This window comes from Uloborus diversus, chromosome 5, assembly GCF_026930045.1.
Source record: "Uloborus diversus isolate 005 chromosome 5, Udiv.v.3.1, whole genome shotgun sequence".
Classification (NCBI taxonomy): domain Eukaryota; kingdom Metazoa; phylum Arthropoda; class Arachnida; order Araneae; family Uloboridae; genus Uloborus; species Uloborus diversus.
Genome location: NC_072735.1, coordinates 113656569 through 113675342, shown reverse-complemented (window position 1 = coordinate 113675342; position 18774 = coordinate 113656569). Strand labels below are relative to the sequence as shown.

At 32.2% G+C, this 18774-nt stretch overlaps 1 protein-coding gene across 1 annotated transcript in view; it reads right to left on the bottom strand.

The window, feature by feature from the left end:
• LOC129221880 (transcription initiation factor TFIID subunit 9-like) overlaps nucleotides 1-18774 on the bottom strand; it is a 50150-nt gene that overhangs the window by 12999 nt on the left and 18377 nt on the right. Inside the window, exon 2 of the mRNA XM_054856248.1 lies at nucleotides 2362-2498. Within this exon, the coding sequence (XP_054712223.1) occupies nucleotides 2362-2498 (137 nt within the window). The remainder of the gene's footprint in view (nucleotides 1-2361; nucleotides 2499-18774) is intronic.

Here is an 18774-nt window from a genome sequence, read left to right as displayed (position 1 = left end):
CACACCTAGAGGACAAGACCTTAGAACGACATTTGTCTCCGTCTGACCTCCTTCCTTCGCAGCGTACCAGGAGGGATATTTGTTTGTGTCTCTTCCCCGTCGCCAATGACAAAACAACAAGATGAGTGTTGTGGTGCCAGAAAGTGCTGAATTTAGTATTTCTTTTATCAAAGATGTTGAGGAAAAAAAAAGAAATATTTATTTACCTATCATTGGACTATTCGAACAAAATAAAAATGGAGATAGCGTGGAATAAAGTCGGAAGATTTAGGTTGGCATCCTTTGATGCCCAATCATATACAAACAAGGCATGCTAGTATAAATAGTGAACGATTCCAATCGTTCTCTCTCTTTTTCGTTTGTCAGCCTCGTGTGTTAGGTCCGGTAGGTGTTGGGGAGTTGTGAGCTCCGCCTCTGCTTATAGCCAGGGTTTATTTTTATTAACTTATTTTGTTAATTTATTTATTTTAGTTACAATGAACCAATAATTTTTTAAAGCTTTTAAACAAGTTTCCAATGTTTATTTCTTCACATTGACATTAATTCTGCATTTTCCACTGTGTGGTATCATCTCTGCTTGAATAAGCAAGTAATATTGTTGACTGACTTACGGAACTCAGCCTTTTGATTTTCCGTTTATACATCATTAGTTATCATCCTGCTGGTTGTCTGTCAAATGTGCGCTGAAAAATGTTTTGTCGCCGACGTGAAACAGGCAAGACAAATGTTACGGGCATGTTTCAGACAAATATCCTATAGGCGTGCGCCCTGCCTTATAGTTTAAATTTACATGTTGTTGTCAAAGATCATCAAGCAGTAATTATTCTGCACACAGCATCCATCTTGAAAAATGTTTTACCAGATTTGAAAATTAAGAATGTTATCTCTAAAATAATGTATAACACATTAGTATTGATTGAGTTTGAAAATTCGACCTACAGGTTGACATTCTCGTGGAATGATCCATAAATATAAGAAGTTAAATTTTAAATGATCATTTATATACATAGGCTGTTCAATAAGTAATAAGACTTAATTTTACTGCTGAGAAACTACTCATCGGAATGTTAATTCCAGTGGCATGAAAAATGTCTGTTGTATGTATTAACAAAAGCTACAGATAGTTGGCACATGCAGACTCATCTTCCTGAGTATCACGTAATGGAATTGAAGCCTGTTGACGGTCGCCTACAAGACGCAGCCAGTTGTCAAAATGGAAGCGTTGTTGGAACAAAGTTATGCGATAAAAGCTTGTTTTCGTCTGCAAAAATCAGCATCCGATATCTTTGATACGTGAAGTTTTCAACGATGAAGCAATGTTTGGAGTCAGTACTTTTTACTGGCATAAAGCTTTAGAGGAAGGCAAGCAGAATATGGAAGATATGGAACGTGAGGGACAACCTTCAACGTCCATCACAGAAACAATGATTAACACTACTGCTAATATTATCAAGGAGAACCTCAGAATTATTTTACATCAGTCAGTTCTGGCTGTTTCCTCAATTTAAGAAACCATTACGAGGCAAACATTTTGAAAGCAACAAAGCATGTCTGAACTCTTCGGAGGCAGTTTTGAAATGGCTCTCACAAACTTAACGTTCACAAGTTTTTAAGCAGTCATAGAACCTTGGAATAAATGCACTTAGTCCCGCAGAAGTTATTCTTAAAAAAACCATGTAAATAATGACGACGTTCTGTTTTTTTTTTACAAATTTAGTCTTATTACTTATTGAACAGCCCTCATAGTAAACAATAATATTTTATTTTCTATATTGATTTAATGAGCATGAAGATAATTTTCACAGCAGACAATACTGAAACAAAAATAAAACAAGCTCTAGAATGATTTTTTTTTTTCGTAGAAAAGAATGAATTATGAATATTTTACATGCATTTCATTTTTAAGAGTTTGCCTTTTAAATAAAAAGTTGAATCTCTAAATGCCAAAACAACAAGTTTTACTCTTTTATGAATATTAAGAGCCTTTTATGAGTATTAAGAGAGAAGAAAAAAAAATTGCATGCTTCACTTTTTTGAAGAAAGAAAAATAATAATAGCTCTAATTTGTATTAATGGACCTATAAAATTGAAGCTGCAAAATCGAAATTGAACTATACCCATCAGATGCAAAAAGCAAAATTTTCAAATTTTGAGAGTCTTACAATTGGTTAGCAGCTGAATAATACCCAAATGGTAATGGTGCAATAGGTTACTATTAATATGTAATAATCTGGGGATCTCAATTTTTAAAGATATCATCATTACTACTATTGAAATATCACTAATGTCACACCAATAGAAAAAATATTTTCTTTTTTTTTTGTTAAAAAAAAAGAAAAAGAAAACAGCAATGATACTTACATCTCTTGAAGGTGGTGGAGTAAATTTTCTTTCTTCTTGAAAATTTATTGCTAGTTTTATATCATCAACATCAATAGTTTTCTTTTTTGCGTAAGTTGAAACCACATGGGCATCATCAAGTACATTAGTTACATATTCTGCAAAAAAAAGAAAGAGAAAATGTACTACTGCTATATATATATATATATGTGTGTGTGTAACACATGGTCCCAAACGCAATGACAGGACGCTACATGCACACAAAGCCAGAAAATGACGGATGTGAAACAGGTCACAAATAATTTCAGTTGCAAATGCTTTTTAGGCAATTTTTGTGGAGAACCGAGGGCAATGTTTTTGAATAAAAAAGCATAACCAACTTGATCCCACTCAAAATGAGAGATGTGCAAGGTGAAAGAAAAGGAAAGTTGCTTCAAAGATTCTAATTTGGAATAAGTATATAATTTATACTTTTTAAAAAATGCAGTGAAATATTGTACACAATTTTCTCGCTTGCAAAGTTTTAAACTATTTTCAACTTGAGTAATGCAATAGGGTGGTCACAAGGTACATTAGAAAAAAAAATTTTTCAACTAATCTTTTGCGGCACCCCCCCCCCCCCTCCCCAAAATGTGCCAGTACAGTAGAAAATGTGATTTGCAAAGTTTCAAGTCATTTCAATGATGTTAACACGTGCCGCAAAGAAGCTAAAGTTACGAAAAGTGGCAATTTTTAGCAAAAAATCGCAGTTTTTCATCTGTAAAACCAAAACTATTCATTCTAGAAACTTCGTTTTGGTCTCATTTTATTGAGAATTTTATTCTCTTTAAGTCTAATCTCATCTAAATTTTTGTAAAAATTGATTGAGCATTATTCAGGATTTTTCAAGTCAGGTCGTAACTAATATCCTCTAAATCGCGTAAAAAGAACGAATCATTATAATATAAATTGTATTGCTTCTTTTAGTTTATGGTTGTAACCCCCCTTACAATGTTAAGCTATCAGAGCAAAAACTGCAATATTATCAAAAATATACGCAGTGAAATCCCATTACAACGAATACCGAAACATCGAAATATCTGTTACAACGAAAGAAATTTTCAACTCCAATTTGATTTCCAATACGTTGCTTGAACTTCATCACTACTAAAACCTCGTTACAATGAACAACATTTCTGGTAATTTGAAATTCGTTGTAACAGGATTTCACTGTACTATGGTTATGTCTCTAAACCTCAAAGCTAAAACAAACAACTGCATGTAAAACTTATGAAATTAGCTGTAGAGGCCATAAATACGGAACGTTGCTTTCCTCCTCGGTGGTCAGCGCTAAACAGTAGCTTAAAAACCCCAGTCTTATAAGGGTTTTCGACTCCCCAGAGAAAGGAAAAACTACGATTCCCAGGAAAGTGGCCTGTATTCTTAGACAGTGACTTATTAAGGCTTTTGTCAAAAGGACAGTCATTTTACGGCTCCTTTCCGCAGTACAAGTCTACCTTTTGTGAGTATAGTAGTTACGGAAAAAGGTTTTGTATTTAGCATGTTGCTAGCACATCTTAGAAGTTGGTTTGAAAGGAGTTTTGATTTGAAAAATAGGTACGTCCACTAGTACTCAACCAGATATTTTTCAAGAATTTCAGGATGAATGGTATAGATAAGAAGCAAATCAAAGCAAGTATAGAAGATTAAAAACAAAATAAGCAATCCTGGTGAAATTTCAAGCTTTCTTTTTGAGAAATAAAAACAAAAGCAGCCTAGCGATGCCTATAAGAAGTTCATTCCACTTTGCTTACCTTATTTAGGTTGTCTTTCTCCAAAAATGTTATTTTTCAAGTACCTGGCGCTATTCATCACACAAGATGGATGCCAAAGGCCATATGAGGCAGTGAGAAGCAAAGGGAAGGAAGTGGAATTTTTAAAGTTTCTTATAAAATGCGTTTAAAGTGCAAGTTCTAGGTAGGCTTTCATTGATTTCTTTTTTCTAAATCATGCTATACAACAGCCCCTACCAGAACTACTAGTACTCTTGCCCCTAAGCAGATGAAAGGTTCCCCTATTATTTGTAATGATTATCTCAAAAATTTTAATTTTGTCAATTACATTTCTTTACTTCTCACTGCCTCATATATTCTTTAAAAATATATCTTTTTAGGGATCAGCTTTCCTTAATCAATTTAGAGATAAAGGTATTGAAGATATTTATTTGTTTATCATCAATATTTAAGGAAAAGTATGATTTATTGTCTGCGATCCAGCTTTGGCCCTCAACCAAGATCTACAGTTAGTAAAATCTTTGGTTCAATACAAGGGTATTTATGAAGATGATGTAGGCACAAAACTACCTAAAATAATTAACCATTTGTGGTCCCTGAACTCAAAGAAGGTTGCATTTCCCTTTTTTTTTGATGATACTTTAGGTAGAAAAAAAAAAGATCAAAACAAAGAAGGCTTCAAAATTAAAATCCGAAATAGGGGATAGTGATGATAGGGATACAAAAGCACAGCTGAATCTAGAAGACGCTGATAGTTTATTGGACAAAGAAGTAGATTTTTTCATTTTTCCTCAAACTTTTTAAGAGATATAATTTTTTTAAAGAGATTCGAAATCGATACAAAGTTTTTAAATACTAATCTTGATAAATAGTGTGAAAACCAATATTATATTAAAACTAATAAGATAGTAAACAGTTTAAGGGTTGTCAATGGCAGAGCTGAAACAAGTGTAAAACTAATTTCTAACTAACGACAGTTTCTGTTACAAATTATATTCGAATGCAGGCACATTTTTCCACGTGCATCAAAATCTATCATATCGAAGTCATTACCACTAACTTCTCAATGAAAAGTAATAGCATAATGATGTACAATTTAACAGTGTAAGCAATAAACTGCATTAGGTTTTTTTCTTTTTGTTTTTGTAATTTTAACTCTGCTTTCTCTTCTAAACTGCTTAGTTCTTTTATTTTAAATCAGCAATTTGTTGCATTTAATTTTTAAAGTACCTCCAAATGAAGCATTTTTAATGGATATATTAAAATTAACAAACAAATAAATGAAATGGAATATTGTAATGCTTTTACAGGGTGGCGACTGATCAGGGAGATCAGGGAGAAGTCAGGGAACTTTATTAATCAGGGAAATATCAGGGAAATATCAGGGAATTTCGAAAAAATTAACAAAAAATCAAGGTAAATTGATTTTATGAAGGAAAAAAAAATTTTTTTTTTTTTTGCTTTGCAAAATTAAGTACCCTAGTTCTCTATGCATTTTCCGCCAATTATCTGTTCAAAAAAAAAAGATTAATGAGTTGCGATTATACACTGCCGCATATTTGTGCATCTTCTTTCCTCAACGTCAAAGTATTGCATCTTACTTATTAACCACAGGATGAACTTCCTAAAATTGCTTCTGTGTCTGTAAAGTTGTTTATTTTACCTAGCTTGAAGTTTGCTTTCACGCCTTTCAATACTACGTAAAATAAACAACCCTACATGCAAAGAGGAAACCATCATTAATGCCTTATCTCCTTTGCCTTTATTCCATTGTCTCGAAGTAATAAGTGTATTGTAATCAAGATTTCAAGAAGAAATCTTTGTTTTTTGAATTAGTACTGATAAAAGCTTAAAAGTTATTACTTCCTCGCATTTTTTATGTAATTGCTAAAATTGAACTTTGAATCAAAAAATCTTTGTTTTTTGCCGTTATACTATTTGCTGTCACAACAAATTAAAAAGGTTTTCTTTTTTTCAGGCTTAAATGATTCTAAAACCAAGTTGTATTCTTTTATATATTTTGAAATTAATCAATTGTTTTTTCCCCCTTCCATTTTAAAGCTGTTTGTTACAAAAGCAACCTAAGATTTTTTTCGATACATACTGAAATCATTTGAAATGTAGTTAACTTGTGCACTTAAGTAAATATCTTTATTTTTTTATTGTTAAAATGCTGTAATCATTCATTAAAACCTATGTTCTTGATTAGAGAAAAGCTCCCTATGAATAGATATCAAAAAGTTTCATCTGTTTTGCATAAATATGTCAATTAGTTATATAAGAATAACTACATTATTTCTATTATTTCACTATTACTTGTTTTTCTTGCAACAATTATTACATTGTTTGAAAATTTAGTTCCAAATAATTTCAATTACTTTTTAGTTCAATATTAAATACACATGTGATTTTAATAGTTTCTTAAAATTCTTATGCTAAGTGTTTACTGGAAGTAATGTTTTTTTTTTTAATTTTATATAACTTTCCAAATAGAAAAAAATAATATACTGTATTGTAGGTTTTTTTTTTTTTTCAAAAAAATTGACTTGCTGTTTTTTAATAAAATGTTTAAAAAAACATATCATCTTTTTAAAATTATATCTTTAGTTCAACAACTTTACATAACTTAAAACGTTTAAAATACTGCATTTTATACAAACATACAATGGATTTCAAGCAGAGCAAAGAAAGGAAACCATTATCATTGGTAACGTAAATCAGGGAAATTTGACAAACCTAATCAGGGAAATCAGGGAAAAGTCTGGGAACTTTTTTTCACAGTTTCTGTCGCAACCCTGTTTTAGATTTTATCATGAAAATTCCTTATTGATGATAACTTCCAAGACCTGACCTGAAAAATGCCAAGTACCATTCTGTAAATTTTGTCCTAAAAAATGGAAGAGATAACTCATCACGAGAATAAAATTTCCTATAAACTGAGACCAGAACGAAGTTTCTAGGATTAAAAATTTTGGTTTTAAAGAAGAAAAACTACGATTTTTTGCTAAAAATCACTGTTTTTCGTGACTTTAGCCTCTTTGTGGCACGTGTTTGTTAATATTATCGGATTGAGCTGAAACTTTGCAAATCATGTTTTCTAGCCATTGGCACATTTTAGGGGGGTGCCGCAGAAGAAATACGAAAATCGATTTTTTGTGACCACCCTAGTTAATGTAACCATACTAAAAAGTACCAATTTAGTTTATTAGTTTAAGTTAATTATTTTGCTTAAAATTTATTCTTATGAATATATTAAATATTCCTACTTTTATAATATGATTGAAAAAATTTTCGTAATGGTATTTCTTATAACTTATAATCATTTGGGGCTACAGGATACAAGTACCTTTATGTTGATATAGGTTGATGTACTTTTTTAAAGTGGATATAATAATTTTCAGTATAGTGGTGTAAAGCTTGACTATGGAGCAACATGGGATACAGCCATATTCTGCCTCATCATATTTGATAATAACTTATAGATCCTGATCAAATGCTGTTAACGTTTTAATAACCTGAATAAAAATTAAAACAAATTGTTATTTTAAAAAAACATGAGGAAAAAAATTTAACCAACTTCAAATCAAGATTGAGGAATACAAACTAAACTCCTGTTCATATAGAGTAAATTGTTCATATAGTAAAAATAATTGCACTCTGTACCGTCACCTTTTAAACACAATGTTTAAAATCGACACAAAAATATGACAGGTATCCCCCCCCCCTTTGCAGGTTACAAATTTATGTTCTCATGAATGATTAAAATTTAACTGAAGGACTTGCTGGAAATTCGGGTCTATTTAAATTTATTTTGTACATAATTTAGCTTACAAACGATTTTATGTATCACTCTCGCTTCGACTTCAATAACAATGGTGAAAAGTATTATTGATAACATTAAAGAGAGTTAGAAAATGTATTTACTTTTTTGAGCATTTTACAATAAAATGAAAGGAAGTTAAAATCTTTCCTCAATGCTCTTTAAATGTTTTCTTTTCTTTCTTCTTTAAAACTAATTTTTTATATTACTCTTTTAGGGAAAATATCTTTTCTAAAAAGCTAGGGCAGGCAATATGATACTTGACATTTTCTGATCATATTTTAGTGATTAGAAGTAAAATTCGCCAAAAAGAAAGAAATAAAATCATACACAGGATACAAAATGATAACTTAATTCTTTTTTAATTCAGTTCAAAATGTCACTCGAGCAAACAGCCTTATCAATTTACTAGAAAATTGTCAATTTTATATCCATGGCTTTTTTTGTGAAGAACAAATGTAGTCAAACATATGAGACTTAGGTTAGATCACTTTCTTTATATTAGAAGGAAAATAATTAAAATATTTTTAACCAAGAACAGGTTATGGATAGACAGACCAGAAAAAAAGTTATTAAAATGGTAAATAAAACAAACATAAACAAAACAAAAATCATCAAAATTGATTTATCCTGTGAGAAGCTTGACAACACAATTAAAAAAGGAGAAAAAACAATTGATATCTTTCTGTTTTTTAAATTTGGTTTAAAACAAGCATCATTTAACATTTTTAGCATTCATTTAAGTTTTTGGTGTGACAATAAGGCAGAAAATAATTTAAGTATACCATATAGTGTGTACCATACTGACGTCGGCAGGTAAATGGCAGTATCTTCAGAAATCAATTTTCATGATATTTGAAGAAACACAATTTGGATTAAATACTAACAATACGGAAATGTTGTAATTAGACTTTTTCACACTTTTTTCCAGCAGAAACCAAATAAGCAAGTTTGTACAATAAAGTTAACGTACAATAGCTGACAAAAACGAAAAAAAAGTGAAAAATTTACCATTACTGCCCAAGGTAGCATATTTTGAGGAACTTTGGTTTCAATAATGGTGAGGCCCCCATCTTGAGGAATGTCCCCGAGGGTCATCACTGTTGGGAAATCAGTTTCTAACACTGGTCACACAGATGCAAGAAACTCTTTTCAATTCAAAATAAAATGAGCAACTTTGGTACTCTTTTATGAAAGTAGCACCAATTGGCATTTCTGGTTTCCAATTAGGAGCAGATACAAACTACCATTTTAGGGGGTGGGAGGCATCATTCTGAAAAATTACCTCCATCACAACCCCCCTCCCCCCCCCACCCAAAAAAATGTAACTGCTTGAAAGTCAATAAAATGCACTCAATTGGCCAGGAATTAGTAGGCACCCAATAGAGCGCATAAGTTACTAATCAATTTCATAAGTATTGAAGAAGAAGTAGCATTTCAAATATTTACTTTAGAAAATAAGCAATGATTTGAAAAGATTTCTAAAATCATTTACATTTTATTCATTAGTGTTTGAATGCACACACACACACAATGTGGACAAATAATATTATAAATAGTTCAGAGGACCCTCCCATTGTATCCACACCTGTTCCAAATTGTTTCACATCTTTTGGTGTTAAAGTACCAGGGACAGGGACGGATACAGAAAACCATTTTAGAATTGGGGAAGGGGGGGGGGTCATGCTAAAAAATGACCCCCCCCCCCCCCATGAACGAACTTACAATTTTGTGTACAAAATTTTTTTTAAACTGCTTAGGGGTCAATAAAAAGCACCAAATCTGCCAGAAATAAGGCACTTTATTGGGGATAAACATTGCAAAGGGGTTTTCTCTATTTAAAGATGGCTTTTCAGAACTGGAAGCTACACTAGTTTTAAAAGCATTCCATTTAAGGACGCATTCTACTTAAGAACGATTTTTTTGTGGTCAGAGAGTCAATTGTGTGTATATGTAACTCATTTATGCAGCTGATTCTAGTATAGTTACAGAAGTTGAATTCTTCATTAAAAATTTCAATTTGTACGTATGTAAGTTAAAATATTTTTTTAAAAATAATAGTTACCAATTTTTCTATATTTATGTATGTGTGCAACTGAAAAGTGTTCAAATATAGTGCTATAATAGACTTAAATGCAATAAATGACAATTTTTCAAATGAAGAAAAAATATATTTAAGACTTTTGACAGCTTAGTGAAGATTTTCTTCTCTAGACTATTGTGCCATTCAATGATCTAAACCTAATCGACCAATCTACATTAGGTAGATGCCAATAATGTGTCTCTAAAAATTAGCTAGCTACTATAGTGTTTGTTTGTTGTAGTTACAGAATTTATTACATTGAAATTGTGAAGATTAAAAAAAATGCACAAGTTTTAAATAAAAGTGCTTACATTTAATCATTAAATTAGTCTTTAATTTATGATTAAGTTTTTTTTTTGTTAGACAATCATAATCATGTATAACTAATTATGCGAAAATCATAAAAAAAAATCATCCCCCCCCCCCCCTCCTCTTTTGCACCTAAATAGTACATATTTAATAGCATTCATTCCTTAGAAGTATAAATGGAACCAAAATTAGTTTTCTTGGTAGTGCAGCGAATTTCATTTCATAACACTAACAAATCTTACAAAGCAAAATTTTAATGCAATCGAGTTATTAGCAATTTTTACAAATAAAATATTTCTTAATATGAACATTTCAGAGAACATTAAAACTTATTAATATTTATACATTACAATTATTGCAGTAAATAAGAGTTTATTAAATTAGACCCCTTTAGCTTTAGTCTACTTTTGGACAGTTTAAGATGCTTTTGGATGGTAAAAACCACCTGTCCTGTCCAAAACCCAACCCTGACTTGAATACTTTGAAACATACAGGGGAAAAACCCAATCAGTCAGTTTTTTCAAGGAAATATAATGATGCTGCCATCTAGTGGTTGCTTAAATATAGCTGCTTTCCAAAAAGTTCATCTTTTGTGTAAAACCTCAAAAGGTAGGGAAATCATTTGTTTTAAAATAGGCAGTACTGGGGGGGGGGGGGGGGGTCATGTAAGTCAAGCATTCAAATGCATTTTTTTTTTTCAAAATTAGCTTTTTTTAACCAACACCAAGTTTTCCCATTACAAAGTTTTGGAGGTTACCCCAACCTCCCAAAGTGCTCAGTAGCTTTAATAAGTCTGCAAATTTATTTTTAAACAGTTTTTGTTGGAAATGGTGAAATAAATTTAAATCCTCTTTTAAGGTAAGTTCTTTTGGTTCACAAAATATGATAGCATTTTTTGGACCAAGAGCATTGGTTCACTTATAGAAGAGCACGAAACCATAAACGTTTAGAACAATTGGAATACAGTATATCAAATTTCTCGTATTGGGGAAAAAATTCGACATTTCGAGTTTCCAAGGTATCAAGGTTATGAATAAATTACACTTGTAACTTTCACAATTACACGCACATGCACTATATACATTCATATATGTACTATGGGACCACTTTGAATTATGATTAATAAGTTAGTCTTTATTTTACTAGATTTGAAATTTTATAATTGTCGAAAGTGTACAGGATGAGATTTTAAAATGATAAACAACTTCAAATTTGTTTTTTCATCTAAAAATTTAAAAATTCTAATCCAATGTTCAATTAGCTCACCACATTCAAAGACTTTTTAGCAGTCATTTTGTTTTAGTTAAAAAAGGAGAATGATGAAAATGAGGGACGCATTTTCCATTTTACTTGAAAATGGACGAAAAATCGACCCCATCGTTAAAGTGGACAACATTCATTTTCAAAAGAAATGCAAAGAGTCTAAACTCTAGGGAAAGCACCGACATAAAAAGAAGTACAACGCTCCCCTCATACCCTCATTTTCCTGTTATCTCTCCTGAATCCTCTATTCTCAAAATTTCCAAAAAAAAAAGGGGGATGAAAAACTTCAAGCAATTATTGCTGGAACTGGTTTTACTACCAAAATTTCCACAGAAAAATGACAGTTGAAACTTGCTTCTGTGCAAACATTTCGACATATCAAGGGTTTCGAAAAATAAATTTTGAGAACTATAGAAAATACATAGGAGTTTTTATGAAAAATGCAGGGGAATTTTTTTTTTCTTCTAGATATTAAAGGTTTTGAGATAAGGAGGTTCGAGATATCAAGGTTTGACTGTATAAATATTCTATAACAGCAAAGACCCAAGTTGTGCTGATTTTTGAGAGATCAGAGATGATTCTCGTATAACCCGCACTAAAGTAGAAGTTAGTTAAATTCAATATGTTAAATTGATCTCTAAATTTTTTTTCTTCCTAAACACAAAAGAACAGAAGTCATAGGCGGATTTACGGGGGTGCCAGGGGGTGCGCCGCACCCCCAAAATTTTTCGTCGGGTTTCGAAAAAACTTAATTTAGTATATTTCACCCAGAAACGCAGTTGGGGAAAAAAAATTCATAGCTGCGATACTCAGAGCTAGCTGCCAACCTTTGAAAATCCAAAAATCGTAGCTGCATTTTGCGGCGGGGGGGGGGGGGGGGGGTCGCAGCTTCAGAATCAAACAGTGATAAATTGTCAACACTATAATGAAGAAAAACATGATACTTAATGAATTTCAAATATAATACCGAAAATATTAATACAGAATAAAAGATTTTATACTGAATATTTTAAGATGATAAATTCTTGATTATTAGCTGTACCTTCACCCGGTCGGCATGTCTTTTTGAAGTAACATCACGACCACCATTTTCAATTGAAAGATCGCTATTGCAAATAGTACATCTTACATAAACCGTCTTTAAAGATGAAATGAAGGATGGCCAAGTGCTTTTATATTCTTCACGATATATTTGGCAGTTTTTCCGCTTTTTTGTAGAAGAACCCATAAACTGCATGAAAACTAAACCGGCAGCACACGTCTAGAAGTTTGATTTTCTGAACTTACCGATTTAGTTTTCATGCAGTTTGTGATTTTTTTTTTTGGGCTACTGCGATTTTTTCGTAGTAGTTGGCAGCTCTGGCTATATTAGTAAATTTATTTAAATCCCGTGTATCACCACAGGTCACTAGGGCGAGAAACACAGAATCGTGCTCATATTAAGAATTAAAGTAATTTTATCCATTTGAAAAAAAAAAAAAGTAATTCATAATTTCATGCAAATAAAGACATTTCTCAAACAATTTATTGTTCAGTGTTGTTTATTGCATAGAATAATTGCATGTTCTCTAACTGGGCATTTATTCGTACATCAATACCAAGTCTTCTATTTTGAAACAAGTATGGCTAATCAAGTCCAAAAAAAAACCATGACTATTGCAACAAACTTTATCAAAAAAATCTATTCTGAAATCAACTAAAATCTAACATTTTTAAGGTAAATTTTCAAAAATTTTTGAAGGAGGACTTCCAGACATTTTGCTGCAGTGGTGCATACAGGGGGGAGGGGGCACAAGACTGGTGACCCTCCACACAAAATGCTGAGTTGATGTTTTTAAAAAGTATTTTTAATTACTGAAGAGAAGAAAAGATCTTATTTTGGGAAAAAGCAGTTCTTTTAAGAAAAAAAGAATGCTGAGAAAAAATCCTAATTTCTCTTTCAAAAGGAAATATTGACATTTAAGTTTTTCAACAGCTTCAGATTATTGGTGGCGAATTGTGTACCTCCTCCTCCCCCCCTCCTCGCACAATCCTCTTTCTTTCATATCTCTCCGATCCCACCCCCACCCCTTTTTTTTCTATTAGTCCTCAAAATTTTTCTTCTCCGAAGTCTTCTCTCCAGCCAAAGTTATTACAGAGTATCTCAATTTTTGTTTCTTGGGCTTCACTTTCGCAAAATTTCCAAAGAAGATCCTCTAATCACCTGAAAACATCGAAAATACTTTACAATTGCGTTTTTGGAGCTTCGTTTTTGAAAAACTGTAGTGTCCCAACGTTACCAAATATGGTCTTACACATGTGTTTCAGACTTCAATTTTGGAAAATATTCGAACAAGGGCCTCTTTTCTAATATCATCAAAGATTGTTAATATTTTGGTTTTGAAAACTACTATTTCGTAATATTTAAGTGGGAGAATCTTTTGAGACAGTATAACCCTCGAAATCCTTTTTTTTAATACCATGGAGTATGGCATAAGAACTTCATTCTTAGGACTTCAATTCCGAAAATTTTCCAGGGGAGAGCTCCAGGGGAGAAATTGTCCATCATAGCGTTTTGAAACTTTAATTATGAAAAACTAAAGAGGTAGTGTGTGTGTGGGGGGGGGGGGGGTATTTCTATCAGTTTTTCAAAAACTCGATTGGAGACAGTCCATGAGTCTCATTCCTAACACAAACTATAAATATGGACTATAATCACATTTATAAGTCTTAAACTTCTAAAAAAAGCCTTGGAGCCCCACGTACCTTTCTTGCCCCGAAAATAACTAAGAACTGGAACTGTAAGACTGCGTTTTTCAAAATTACTATTGCAATTTTTTTCTGCGGCGTGAATCCCCTTCCAAACTAGAAACTGGGTTCGCCATTGTTAATCAAATCTAACAACATGCTATCTAACAATATCGACTTTCGTTTAAGACTTTTTTTTGCAGTTTGAAATGTTAAGCATTGCCGATCCCCTTATGTTGCTAAATATGGTTTATATCGCGTTCTTTAGACCTAAAAGTGCGCCCCTCCCTAAAATTATTTTCTGATTTCGCCACTGCCTTGTCCACCCCCCCAGATCCCTGTTATTGTTGCACCCCCAAAATTTTCGGCCTAAATCCGCCTATGACAGAAGTTAGTAACAATATTGGATAAATTCGTCATTAAAATTGTACTTATAATTATGTATTGTTCGCTTTTTACGAGAAGGCACTGCGCCACGTCCCCTTGAATCAGGGTTCATACTCTATTTGGATGAAAAAATTCCATGACTTTTCCAAAACTTTTTCATGACTTCATAAAAATTTTCATGACCTTGTTACATGAAGAGAATAGTACTATTTAATACCAAACTCGCCTTTTTTTTTTTGGAAATGAGAATTAGCAAAACTGCTACCTGAATGCCACTACCTCATCGAAGCACTTACTTATGATTGAAAAAATATGTGTGAGTGTACACCTAAAAAATTAAACTATTCTTATTTGTCTTCATCTTATAAATTTAAGTAAAGCAAAAAGACAGTAATGGAATGTAACGATGCTTGAATGTCTAATATTGGTTTTTTTTAAAATTAACGGGCAGAATGGTAATAAATGGGAAAAGGTTGAATGAGTCATTACTAAGTTTCAATAAATTAGCTTCAAAAGTTGCCTTTTAGTGTTAAGAGTGTATTTAATTATCTACATAACTTGACAGTATTTTGGTGCTTTAAAGTATAAAGTCACATTCTTTAGTAAATTTATGTTTCTAAACCAGATATTTATATTAAAAAAAAACATTTAGTAGTGAATAGATCTTCTGATTCTTGTACTTGTTTACTAATTTGCGCATTTTCAAATGCATATAAATTAAGAGATTCAGAATTTCCAGAACATAGTGTTTGATTCCCGACATTGAGCATAGCAGGGGGACACATGAATTAGTTTTACGGGTCGCTTGTTGGGCACTACTCTTTTTTAGAGTGTTCAGGTCCCCTTTTTCTGTGTTCTGTCGCCTGAATTAAGATCTTAATTTTCTAAAACCTTCGACAAATTGAGATAAACAAGCAAAAATTTAATAATAAAGTTTTTACGAGTGATGGAAAGGAACTTGGACGCAATTGGCTTGTGTTTTTTGAGTGGGCACGGCAAAATCAAGACCGTGCAAGATCGTTAGTACAGAACATAAAATATATGAAGTGTTGAAAATAATGGTAAATTCAAAATGAGTGATGTCCAAGCAGTAAAATCTCATTGCGAAAAAAAAAAAAAGATGTGCGGCTGCTATAGAAGTGGATGCAATGAGATTTAAAAAACTCAGATTTATTTTTGGAATCGTTTAAATTTTCAGCTTTAATAGCTTTTATGTGCAATACTGTTGAATCACTCAAGATTTCTAATGCTGTTTTATCTACTGTTACTTTCTTTTTGCCCAGGATATTTTTCCATGACTTTAAATAAGTTTTCATGACTTTGAATGAAAATTTCAATTTTCCATGACTTTTCCAGGTCTGAAATTTGCTTATTCTTTTTCCATGACTTTCCAGGATTTCCATGACCCGTACGAACCCTGTTGAATGCAGAGTTCTATTTCACTTGGGGGTGACCAATATGCAATCCACCCACTTCTAAAGGAGACAACCAGACATCCTTAACTTGGGCGTGTGTAAAAAAGTCATAGTGTCCTTTACATCACTTGCTTCATTTGTCTGTTGTCATTTTAGTTATTCTTACATTTTAAAAACTGCTACTTTTACAGCAAAATGCTATGAATCGAATATGCCTTCTGCTGAAAACATCGAAATAGAATCATCGGATACCACGTGACAAGGGAGGAGTTAAGTGCCTTCTTGTGACTACACTTGTGTCATTAAAACTTTGTAAAGTGCACCAACGTACCCCAGGCTAGGACTACGTTGGTCTACTATACAAAAAAAAAAATTAAACTGCAGATTTAACTTGCTGGTGAGACATAAAATTAGACTTAGAAAAGCGAACCAATGTGCTCAACTCTGTCTAATTACAAGCAGTGGCAGCTTTGTTATCAAAAATTGCCTAAATGTTTCAAATGTTTTAATTTCAAAAAAAAAAAAAAAAATCCGGGGTGATTAATCAAACCCTAATTACTACAAAAGAAACTTAAAAGTGTTATTGCAAGACTTTCATTTCGAAAAATTTGCAGAAGTGAACCTCCAACACTCTTACACCTCCCCTAATCTCAAAGGTGGCCTAAATTTATGTTACAGCAGGAGATCCCAATTTTGGAATCTCAAAACCCAGAACTTTTCCCCTTAATATTTAAATTTTTTTTCGATGCAACCTGTTATGCATAAATAAGCGTTTTACTGTAATTGTGCACCAATCTTTTAACATCCACTTTCGAGGATAAAGATAATTGTTTTTTTTTCTTCTCATAAAGAAGCAATACAAAGCCAATACAGGATGTTCAGTTTTGACCTGCAAGACCTCAACTTTGCAACCGTTAGTCCTAGATGAATACTTCCAATTGCAAAAGTGTTCAAAATCAGATGCAGAGTTAAGACACTGAAAGTTTGAAGTGAAAATAAAAATAAATCAAAAAATACAAAATTTAACTTTTTATACAGGCCCTAGGTCCCCTAACTTATATTTAGGGAAATAATCTAAATTGAAAAATATTACTTACACAAAAAATTTGACACTTGTGCGACCAAAACTCAAGGAGATATTAGAGTTTAAAAGTTTTGAGGGACCATACAAAATATGAGATTAGAACTTATTGGCCTTTCAGAGGAATGTCAGGATGTTGAAATAAAAAAACTAAGTATTTATATTTTTTATTACTATTACAAAATAAATGCAAATATTATGCCATGATATGCAAAAACACACTACAAAATCTCAAACTATTTGAAAAATCACACTATATGCACACATAATTTCAAACCCTTGCTAACCACTATATTTTTCTCCAAAAGTGTGATTGATGGGGAGTGTAAAGTGGTCCAAGTCACGAAACGCTGCGTTTCATAGCTTGGTGAACATTAAATGTACTAATGTCAAACTTTTTTTGTTGGAATGATTTTTTAATGGAGAAAATTTTCCTAAATATAAGTAAGGGGACCTAGGGCCTGTACAAAAAGTTATATTTTGTATTTTTGACTTTTTATTTTTGCTTCAAACTTTCAACATCTTAACTCGGCATCTGATTTTGAACATTTTTGCAATTGGAACTATGCATCAAGGACTAACGGTTGCGAAAACAGAGGTCTTGCAGGTTAAAACGGATTACCCAGTATAGCAAAATTGCTTTTAGTAAAAATATGATTTATTTATTGTATGGATCGACACATAGCATAATAATAAAAAGCAACATCCGCGGACTATAAGTCGCTAAAATAATCTCAGACTTTTGTTTTAGCATAATGTGAAGTATATTTTCATTAAGACTAATGAAAAAAAAATAAAATTAAGTGTAAGCAGTAGCGAAACCAGGAAAAACTAAAATACCACATGCCAGGAGAGTTTTCCTATATTTCGAATCAGAATCTGAATTCCTGGAAGATTATGGTTTCAAGCATTCCGGTTAGGTGTCCCATACTGTAGTAAGACTCCAATTTCGGAACTTTTTCTTAGAAAGAAAACCCAATCGCCCCACTCCCCGGTTTTGAAAAAAGAATGTATTTACATATAAGCAAACTAAGGTTTTGGTTGTTGTCTGATAAAGTTTACATTGCATTTAAGTTTACACTTTTCTCCCCCTCAACTGGAAAAATTAGAAATGGCATGGCTCGAGCCTTCTCCCCGCTTTCCAAACATTCACAAAACTAGACTAATACTGCAGTTTTAAAGCTACAATTCCAAAACATTAAGTTACCCAAATATAGAGTGAAGTGCCCTTCATAGCTCTCTAGACCATCCAATATCCTATGTTACTTCTTCATACAACATTAAGTGAGAAATGACAAACTGTGATGATGTAAACTTGTAACACGTAATTTATCAGAGCCTTCGAACAAATAATTCTTAACGTGATTTGCAAATCTAAACTACAAAATCAGGGTGTAGGCAACTTAACTTAGAAACTCAACTTGCATCCCAAAAACAAAAATATTTTCTGGTTTTGATACATAATTCTTTCCTCTGAGATGCATAATTAATCATAATAAAGATATAAATAACTAAAAATATCTATTTGAAAAAAAGAAAATGCTGATCAGTCCAGCTTATTATCTACAACAATTGCT